This window comes from Lagenorhynchus albirostris, chromosome 3, assembly GCF_949774975.1.
Source record: "Lagenorhynchus albirostris chromosome 3, mLagAlb1.1, whole genome shotgun sequence".
Classification (NCBI taxonomy): Eukaryota; Metazoa; Chordata; class Mammalia; order Artiodactyla; family Delphinidae; genus Lagenorhynchus; species Lagenorhynchus albirostris.
Window position 1 is genome coordinate 111537504 of NC_083097.1, and position 10286 is coordinate 111547789.

Consider the following 10286-nt stretch of genomic DNA (forward strand, 5'->3'; position numbering starts at 1 on the left):
CCTGTGATCTCACTTGATCCTCCCCCATCTTGGGGAGGGCTGTATATATGAAGAGACCAGTAGCTTGCAGCTTAAATCTGGTGTGAGCTCCAGTTTCAGATCTAAGAGAGGGCCATTTTACTTGCACAAGGAGTGCTGCAATGCAAATTTTAGATTTCTATGCCACTTTCCACTCCAAAAATACAAAGGATAAAATTCTAAAATACTGATTAATTTTATAGGTGAGATAGCCACAGAGGTTGTGAAGGTAAGATGAAAAACAGGCAGCTTATCCTGGGAAGAGTAATGGGATCCTGAAACAGAAAAAGGATATTAAGTGAAAACTAAGGGAGTCTCAATGAAGTGTGGACATTAGTTAATAGTGTATCAATATTGGTTCATTAATTATAACAAATGTACCATACTAATGTAAGATGCTAGTAATAGGGGAAACTGTGCAGAGTATATGGGAACTCTGAACTATCTTTGCAGACTTCCTGTAAATCTAGAATTGTTCTAAAATAAAAGCTTATTTTTAAAAAGTTTTTAAGAAAGGGCACCTTAAACTGAGGAAATAGAGAAAACCCACTAGAAAATGGCATCAGAAAATTTGATTAACTAGAGAAGTCTTCAAAAACTATATAAAGACTTTGCAATGGATATGTTCCTGTAGGACATTTTATTTTATATCTTATAGAGAGGCCAAGTCTCACTGAGCACCGTGCTTGGCCCTCTTAACATCTTAATCCTCGCCATAGGTCTTTGTGGTAGGTATTTCTATGATCTTAATTTTCCAGGGAAGGCCACAGGAGAAAAGTGGCCTGTCAGAGGTCCTGAGGTCTTCACTTGGCCCATCCTAGTGGTCACTACAGATTAGAGCTAGAAGCTGCACAGAGATGTGGTATGCTGTTTGGCCTTAACCTTGAGCCATGGGTGAGAGTCATCCTACTTCTCTGCTCCCAGACACCACGCTCCCACAGTTGCTCTCCTCTTCAGCACTTCAGTGACCTGAGTTTACCAGTAGATTAAGCTAAGGCTGGTCCACTGTTGTATTCTGCCACCCTGTCCCGTACAGTGATAAGTGAATCCTGCTGTGACTGTTACATTGTTGCCCCCCAAATGAAGTCCCTCTCTGTATTTATGCCTGGAGATAAGTACTTAAGAGTGGGTACTAAATAAGAAAGAGGAACAGGGAGGGGGTAAGAAACATACATCAACTGAAAGGGGGAAATTAATAAAACCAGAATTTCAGAGCAAAGCAGCACTGCACTAATAAGCAAGTATTTCTTGAGGGACTTTGTGCAAGGCAATTCCTCAAGCCTAGGATACTGAAGCCTCAGGCTCCCTGCAGAAAAGGAGAATATGGGCTTTATTCAGCGGCCTGGAAGGCTTTGTAGAGAACCTACAATCAACTGGCTGCCTGGAACAAGCTGTGGAATCTTGTGTCAATGAGTTTTAAAATAAGGCTTTTTTATAGGCTGCCTCTTCCCATGAGCTGGTAGATACCTGAAGCCTATGATTTGATTTTCACTCAACTCTTTAAAAAAAGATGAAGTGTGTGTGGCAATAGGGTACATGGATGGTGTAAACTTCAGGTAGAAATAAGGGATATGGTTTACCTCAGTCGCAGGGAAAAAAGACCATAAAGCAGAATCACACATAAAGGTACGTTGTTGAAAAATCCAAAGTGTAAAATTCACTACCTGCCATTATTACATCAACATTAAAAAAAAAATAGGCATTTTTAACATTTTGACCAACATTCAAAACCTGAAAATAAAAAAGAGGGCATGATTTATAAATACATAAATATCCATGCATACTTTTACAATGATAGCTACTAGAAGAATGAGAACTTTTAAAACGCCAATTTAGACAAGATTCCCTTTCATTCCAATTGCCTCTTTCCTACATGTTGTTAATATCAAGAGTCTTAAGAGAGCTGCTGAGGTCAATGTCATATTCATTCCAGCCTCCTTTCCAAGCCTGTAACTAATGATGAAAATGTGATGAATCTTCTGCCTTAGCTTTGATGCTAGGAAAAAAAGAAAAAGTTAGTAACCATGTAGTCTTACATACAGAAAATTCAGCAAAACACTGACCATACTATCCATTTGGAAGCCAGAGTCTAATTTTTTTGTCTTGTCACTTGTGATCTATAAATGTTCACAATTTAAAGTGATAACAGAAATACTTAAAAAATAACTTTTTCCATGGCATGCTCTGCAGTGAAGGCTTATAAAAACAGAATCACATAAACACTTATTGTTCTAAATTAAAATCAGTTGAATCCAGATAGTAATTTACAACATTTCACATTGAGTCAGGATATTTAGGAGATGTGAAGGTTATAGGTTTCTGGATTTCACACTGTTAGAAACTACAGAAACTGCATGTCTTCTAAAAGTGGTGAACTGAAGCAGATATATTCTTTCTGGGTACTCTCTAGCACCATTGGTAAATTTAAACTTGGCTTTAGACAACTTTTAAGCAGGGTGCAAAGAAATTATTTTGTCTGTCACCTTCTATTTGAATGGATTTCCTTAACATTTAGCAGTGCAAGTGAATCAGTCTGAGACTCTTTTTAGTAAGCAGAGTTTTCAAGGTATGACCTATTTCCTAGCTTAAGCCTGTCACTCCAGTCTTTGAGAAGTGAAGCGAAATTCCTCAGCAAAAGCAAAATATAAGAGGGCTTTCTCTTTTTAGGAGAATGCAGTATCACCTAAAGAAACCATCTTTAGTCCAAAAGGAAAGAGAATCCCCTAAGCCATCTCTCAAATTTCCCATAGGATAGACCAAGGCTATAGCAGAAGAGTTGCCACTGGCTTTGGCTGCTGCAAGTATGGTCTTTGACTCAAGGTGCTGGCAGGGGATTCACTCAGCCTGGGCACCAGGCAACAGACTGGCCTGTGGGGTCAGACAGAGCTTTTCTGGCTTCTTCTATTTCTGTGGATAAAGGGAGAAGAAAGGTAGCTCCATGGAGCATTTATCTTAGGATACAAGACAAAACCTGACTTAACTAATCTGATAAGCTGAAAAAAATTTTTTTTAAATACTCACAAATAGTTGCCATCTTATTAGAGTCACATCTCTTTCCACCAATGGAGTGGCTGCTCCATTGCTTTAGAGCTTGCCAAGACCGTATATAATGCACAAAAAACCTCTTGAAAGGCAGGCACACTTGTGTTTCCAACTTCTTTCACATTTCATATTTAGTCACTTTCCATACTGCCACTTTCCCTCTTGGACAAAAATGTTCTTAGGGGGGACTTCCCTGGTGGCACAGTGGTTAAGAATCCGCCTGCCAATGCAGGGGACCCAGCTTCCAGCCCTGGTCTGGGAAGATCCCACATGCTGCGGAGCAACTAAGCCCATGCGCCACAACTACTAAGCCTGCAGTCTAGAGCCCGTGTGCCACAACTACTGAAGCCTGTGCGCCTAGAGCCCGTGCTCTGCAAAACAAGCCGCCGCAATTAGAAGCCCACGCACCACAATGGAGAGTAGCCTCTGCTTGCCGCAACTAGAGAAAGCCTGCGCGTGGCAACGAAGACTCAACGCAGCCAAAAATAAATAAAAATAAATTTATTAAAAAAAAATGTTTTTAGGAAAAATGAAGTAATTAAGTGGACAGATTTTTTGAGCCAATAATGATAACTTCTTAGTCAATCACTCCTCTTTCTCCTTAAGACAATGCCTTGGAAATATAAACTCTGACAGTCTTAGTAATAACATCATTCCTGAGTGAGCTGCTGCTCTTTGTTAATTATTGCTCATTAATGGGTAAAGCTGGTTGGTTAATCACAAAGTCTGCTAGTAGGTACCTAGGGAGGGCTGTTAGATAACTGAGACTGTTCAATATATTTGTCTGAATCCCCCTTTTTCAAAAAAAACCATACACTGCAAATATCTGACAAATACCACCTGTCAGAGACCAATGCTCATTTCTTTTCTCAGATTCCACATCCCCCTTCCCCTGCCAAAAAAAAGAGAGTTGGACAGACCACAGAGGTGTACTGGCCTTAAAACTGCAGAATAACCATAAAGTATTTTTAAAATCTTACTTTAAAGAACTTATGTCCCTAAGTTATCTTCACTATTCAGTCTCAGGATACCAATAATGCCAGGCGATTCATTTCCACTTGCTAGCTAGCTTCAAAACCCAACTAAAATAATTTTAGAGCTAGGGATCAAAGAACTATAACTGACCTTTTCAGGTGCATGGCTCAACATCAAAGTTTTTTTGTTTTTGTTTTTTGTTTCTGGCCTGGCAATGTTGCTTAATGTTTGCCAGCCTCTATCTATTACATGCAAAAACCTCAGGCAAGAAGACAAAAAAAAACTGCTGCAAAGCTCCCAGGGCTCTCTTTCCAGTGGGCTCTCAGGGTAGCCTTCAAAAGAGAAGGGACAGCCTTCAACACAACACAATTCTGTCACGGCACACAGATCAGATGACTTGTTCTCAGGACAGGCTTATCTAAAAGACTCTTACCAACTGGCAAAACTCTACACATCCTCTAAGTATCTCACTTTTCAGGATCAACTTAGCTTCATTTTCAGTGACATCAACAGTCTAAAACTTGGTTACTAAGAAAACATAAGTCTTATTTGAAGGAAGTTCAAACATATATAATCAACAAGCGCTATAGAAATACAGGCTCCCTGTAGGCTTCTTCCAGGTAGCCAGGTGCCAATCATTAATTAGTCTGATGGCAGAACTGGTTTCAGGAATGCCAAAGTTCATTTCTGAGGACTCTTCTCTGGAGATTGACACTGTGCAATTAAAGTGTCAAAAATGAACATCCCAGGACAGGGCTCCCTATATTTCTGAGGTTCAAGACCCCTTTACAATGTTTATAACAGTTTAGAAACTCTTCTCCTCAACACACATACATATACTTCTTCACACTAGCCTATGGATAATGTTAGGGACATGCATATTAATTACAAAACCTCCTTAGTCTCTTCTGGAGTCTGAAGCCCAAATATCGTGAAGTGTTCTGACCTCTAATATTCCAGTATGACTGGAAGGAGACAGAGAAGTATAACAAAATTTATGTGAAAATGGATCTTACGGAGAGCAGAATACCTCTTAAGACCAAAAGGCCAAGGAAAGAATCGGCCATGAGCAGTCAGGAAGTAAAGGCTCATCCTATTCCCTGCCTGCCCTGACAAATGGGGTGCAATCAGGTGGCTGGAAATTATCTAGACGCCCCATGCCTGGGCCCCAGGAACCTCACCGCTAGGATACTGAAGGACTTCCTAGAGGTTTTTAAAAAATATTATATAAGAGAATCCAAAAAGTCACAAACTCCCAATTCACAACGGCTCCCAGGCTACAAACAACAGCCCTGTTAACAGATTTTAAAAACAAAATAGGCCCTTGAACACAACCTGAACTTTTGATCCCAGGTTCAATTAAAAAACAATACTTTTTTAAAGAAAAATATCTGAAATCATGCGGAGTGTGCTGTTTGGGGCTGAAGTACTTTCTGGGCAGCTGAGGATTTGATTAGCACCTGACACTCACACTAAAGGGAACATTTTTATATGCCCAGCTTCCCAAAAAAAGAACCAACTAGGGTGAAGCAAGGGCTTACCTATGTTTCTGACAATAGAACTATAAGAGAGGCCAGCAGTCTTTACTCTTTTGCTTTGGTCAATTTTGTAAGCATTTTCTGAGCATCTTCTCTGGATTATGCCTATACTAGGTTTTGGAATTAGAAGGACTAATATCTTAAGCACCATCTCTTCCCTCAAGAAGCTTACAATCTGCTCTTAAAAAGGTCTGGGTAAAGTGCTAAAGAAATAAACTATGGGAGATGAGGAAGCAATTAATTTTGTTGCCTGAGGAGACCAGGGCAAATGAGAAAAACCATATCTTGGGAGATTGTGAAAAGCAGTTGGGACGCCCAGCCCCATCCTCTGAGCTTCCTTCTGCCACACTCTCCATGGCCCCAGCCAAAGGACCCAGATACAAGGCTTGACAGGCAGCAGCTCACCATGTAAAAAATCCACAGCCTCAGATCAGAACAAGCCTGGCAGAATAGGGAAAAGCTATGACGATATTACTCCATCTACATTTCCATCAGCAAGTCAGAGGGTCCAAACAGGTCTGGTGGGGTCCTCAACGACTGGGGTAAGGTTGAGTTAATGTTACCAACAAGATTTTTTAATAAGTGGGAAACTGTAGCACTCTAACCAACATTTTCTTAAAATTCAAGCAAAAAGCTCAAAACAGAATTTTCCTAAAGGAACTGAAGAGGTTGAGTTTATGTGTTACTCTACCAACAATGCATAAGTTATCTACTGAGTTGTTCTCTAGTTATGAAAAGGCTTATACCAATTACAGAGAAATAAAATGAAAGGGCTTAGATCGGGGTAGTAAACAAGAGCATTCAGAAAACAATATACTCTAATACATCATCATAAAGGCAGGGGCCGTTAGCTCTATACCATTTCAAATGCACTTGGAAATCCTGTTTACCTTTTTCATTAATTCACTTCTGGTAGTAAATTGTGGCAGGTCTTCCACTTCAATCCCATCAGCCATTTCCATCACCTTGTCTAAAAGGTCTTTGTTGTAACTGCACGATAAAAAGTAGTAAGATAAAAACCGTGGAAGAATTATTGTCACTGTGGGCTAAAAAGAAATTGCAGGTAGCTGGACTATAAACTCAACTCTCAGAGGAACGATTTGATACTACTGGGGAAACTGATAGATGTTCAGCATCAAGTCAGAAAATAGTTCTTGCGCATGTGGATACAGAAGCAGCACTAGGGATGCCAATGGAGCAGGTGTTTTAAGATTTACAAAACAAACAAGACTTACAAAAATAGAGGCAGTGTACCTCTGGCAGTATATATTCACGGATATGATATGAGGGCCAAAATTCTTTTTTATTTTTTTGAACATGTGGAGTATTGGTCTAACGGAATAACATTATTTGTTCATTTGTCCAATTTTCTGACATTTGCCTAATCTTGGATCCTGTTAACCAGAATTTACTAGAGGAACCTGGAAGTCAGAGAAAAGGGAGGGATACAGCAGGCACTGCTTCCCCATATCCAGTTCTAATAACTCCCCAAATCTGAAAACACCACCAAGCAGCTTAGGGCTGGAGGGACCATGTGACCAGACAGCCATAAGGAGCACAGAAACCAGGACTAAGCCAAGTCATCTCGTTATCCTAACACAATTTCAGGAAATGCTAAATAAAAGGATGTGGGAGCCTCAAGATTTGCCACCTGCTTCATGGAGTGGCAGAGGGAGCGCCACTTCAAAAAGTCCCTTGAAGGCATTTGTTATTTTGATAAAAGGAAAGGCAGAGAGGCAAAGACTGCTTCTTGCTACAGGGTCCAGCAGACTAGGACACGGGGAGAAAAAGACAAGGGCCGCAGACTACATCCTGCCATAAATGGTAAAATCCACCAATCCTGCTAGATGCTGCATGACCCTAGGTATGTCTCTTTCCCTCTCTCAGCTTCGAAGATGTAAACTGGAGGTCTGAGTTTCTGTCCCTGCACGTTTGCCATGTGGAAGAAAGGAGCTAATGAGCTTAAAATGCCCTCTGCAAAGGTGACAGTTTGAAGTAATAATAATAATATAAATAACAATGGCAAATCGAACGCCTAGCATGTATAGAGCTCTTGAGAGATGACAGCCTGTGCTAAGTGCTTTTCACCCTTTAAGACTGTAGTCATCACAACTAATTTTCCAGATGAGGAAACTAAAGCTCAGAGAGATTAAGTATCTTTCCAAAGGATTGGCTAGGATGGAAACCTGCCTTAGGCCTTTCTAGTACAGTTGGAGTTTGGGGGCAGGGTCAGCCTTGGGCAGGGGTCAGCCCTGGGGGAGGGCTGCGGATCGGGACAGGGTCAGCCAGCCGCCAGGGGTCCGCACCTGCAACCCAGGAAGAGGTGATTGGCCCAGACCATGGAGAGGGACAGCAGCTGGTCCAGGCGGCCGCCGCCGTCTGGCGGGTCGCGGTAATCAGGCAGGTGGCGCAGGATGAATTCCATGCGGGCCTTCCATTGCTTCTCGCTCTCCGAGTAGGAGCGGAACTGCTCAGCGAAGTCGGTCGCCTGCCGCACACCAGAAACCAGCTCCTCCACAGCTGCAGCCGCCTCGCCACCCACCATGGCGCCCTCCGCCGCTGAGGGCCGGACCCGCCCACCGCCTTCCGTACACGCACTGCGCCACCTCCCCGCAGCTAGAGGGGCCGCAGCTGCGAGCGACTGCTCAAGAAGACTGGTCTGGAGCGCCCTCGGCGGGCGCGGCGGTCTCACCCGGCCCGGCCCCTCAGACTTCTGCAGCTGCGGCGGCCCCCGGAGTGGGTCTACCCCGGGGCCTCAGGGGCAGTTCTCGGCCCACCCCGCGGGGAACCAGTAGGGAAACCGAGGCCCTCCCAAGCACGGAGTAAGGGCGGCCCTCTCCAATTCGGCAGCCGGATGCCAGCCAGGACTGTACTGTGTCCTTGGCCTGGGAATTCCCCGGGCACCCGGCCCGCAGACCGATGCCCCCAGTTCTGAGGACGTATAGGTGTAGCTGCTCTGGATCTACTTTTATCGATTCCCAGAGGTCTCGACACTCCACCCAGGTTGCGGCCCGCCTTCCTGGAGCCAGTAATCCATCCAACTGAATACCTGCCAGACCCTTTGCTACGTGCTGGAGATGCAGTGAGAGCAAATTCAGAGCGCTGCTCTAATGAACTTTACAGTCGTGAATACTTAATTGCTCAAGGGTAACTTTTCAAAGTTGACAACTTTTAATAAAGGCCCTGAGTGCTAGGACCATGAATAAGCAAGAGACCTGATCCAGACTTGGAGGTCAGGGAAATGATGCTGGAGAGCAGAGAGATGAACAAGAGTTAATTACATGAAAAAGAGTAGGGCACTGCAAGAGAGCCTGGCCTGGTGAGAGAACTGCAAGATCTGTATGACAGATCCTAAAGTGGGGGACAGTGGGGGAGATGAGGCTGCAAAGATCACCAAGAACAGTAGGTCATGGAAGGAGTTGTGGTCTGGACCCTAAAAGGAATGGGGAGCCACTGAAGGATTTTAACCAGGTGTATCCAAAAGATGTTGGGAGGAGCCAAACTGGATGTGTCAAGAGGAGATGAGCAGGTGAGTTGGCCTAACAATGCTGTCTGTCCTAGGGTCAGGGAGACCCATCGACAAACAGAAGAGCTTCCTCATAAGAGGTGCATTTCCCATCCCGTTCAAGTACAATAACTGGGAAACCACTTGAGCCTCCATCAACCTTGGGAAATTATTGACCTAATAGGCTTCCCCATCATCCCCCATCAAATGTGGGACAGAGTACAGAGCTGAGCCTAGAATCCAGGATCCAGGATTCCAGTGTAGGTCCTATATTGTGAATGAGGCCGAGGGGCAGAGCCACCTATGTGTTGTCTGCTGCTTCTGCAGCTTCTGATGAGACATCAGGGCCTCCAACAGGCAGAAACCCCATATAGAATGGAAATATCAGGCAGTCTTATGAGTAGACTGTGCCTGTAGAACCAGCAACAGGCTCAGTGACATCCCATTGTGGTTAAAAATAGGGAGGCACACTACTCTCACCCTGGTGAACAGGAAGAATGTGAACAGGGCTGTGAAACCAAAGACAAACTCAGCTACTCTACATCAGCCAGGAAGAGGTGCCCAGAGCTGGGGCTCCCAAAACTGAGTGCAGATTATATCTCCTGAGAGCCTTGTTAAAATAGCAGATTCCCAGGGAGTTTCCTGGTGGTCTAATGGTTAGGATTCGGCGCTTTCACTGCTGTGGCCCAGGTTCAGTCCCTGGTTGGGGAACTGAGATTCCACAAGCTGCATTATGTGGCAAAAAAAAAAAAAAAATAGTGGACTCCCAGGCCCATCACTGGATGTTGAGTCTAGGCTCCAGGTAATTGATTCCATCTGCAGCTGGCCAAACTTTGAAAAATGTTGATGAGCGTTCTTGGAACCAAATTGTGGGTCACCTGATTGTATGGTGGAGAGGTTGACCCAGAAATAGGAACCTGGGCTTTGTGACCAACAGCTGCAGCTACACAGCTAACTCCGCCCCCCAGGGTGTGAAAAAGCTAAGAGGTCATCCAGCAACTGGCTCATTTAGCATCATCTTTGACAATGATGAGACATATGAATATGTGTACCTACACACAAACATATTCAGACATGCATGCAGATTATAACAACTCAAAAGTACACAAATAGGTACTCTTTTTTTATAATATGATCTTGTTAACATTATACTTTCAAAACGTAAAGTAGCCTAAAATGATTAGATAATATTAACATTTTACCAGCCC

At 43.5% G+C, this 10286-nt stretch overlaps 1 protein-coding gene across 1 annotated transcript; it reads right to left on the bottom strand.

Moving 5' to 3' along the window:
• Positions 1-1632: 1632 nt before the first annotated feature.
• On the bottom strand, positions 1633-8153 carry CDKN2AIPNL (CDKN2A interacting protein N-terminal like). Its single transcript, XM_060146248.1, has 3 exons — positions 7880-8153; positions 6464-6563; positions 1633-2014 (listed from the first exon to the last, which is right to left on the bottom strand). Exons 1-3 carry the CDS (start codon positions 8116-8118, stop codon positions 2003-2005), a joined length of 351 nt encoding a protein of 116 aa, XP_060002231.1. The 5' UTR covers positions 8119-8153; the 3' UTR covers positions 1633-2002.
• Between the last annotated feature and the right edge of the window lie 2133 nt (positions 8154-10286).

Coding starts and splice junctions, on each gene's coding strand:
- CDKN2AIPNL (XM_060146248.1), bottom strand. CDS start 8,118: ATGGTGGGTGGCGAGGCGGCTGCAGCTGTGGAGGAGCTGGTTTCTGGT. Junction 6,564..7,879: donor CACCTCTTCCTGGGTTGCAG/GTGCGGACCCCT, acceptor TTTATCGTGCAG/TTACAACAAAGACCTTTTAG.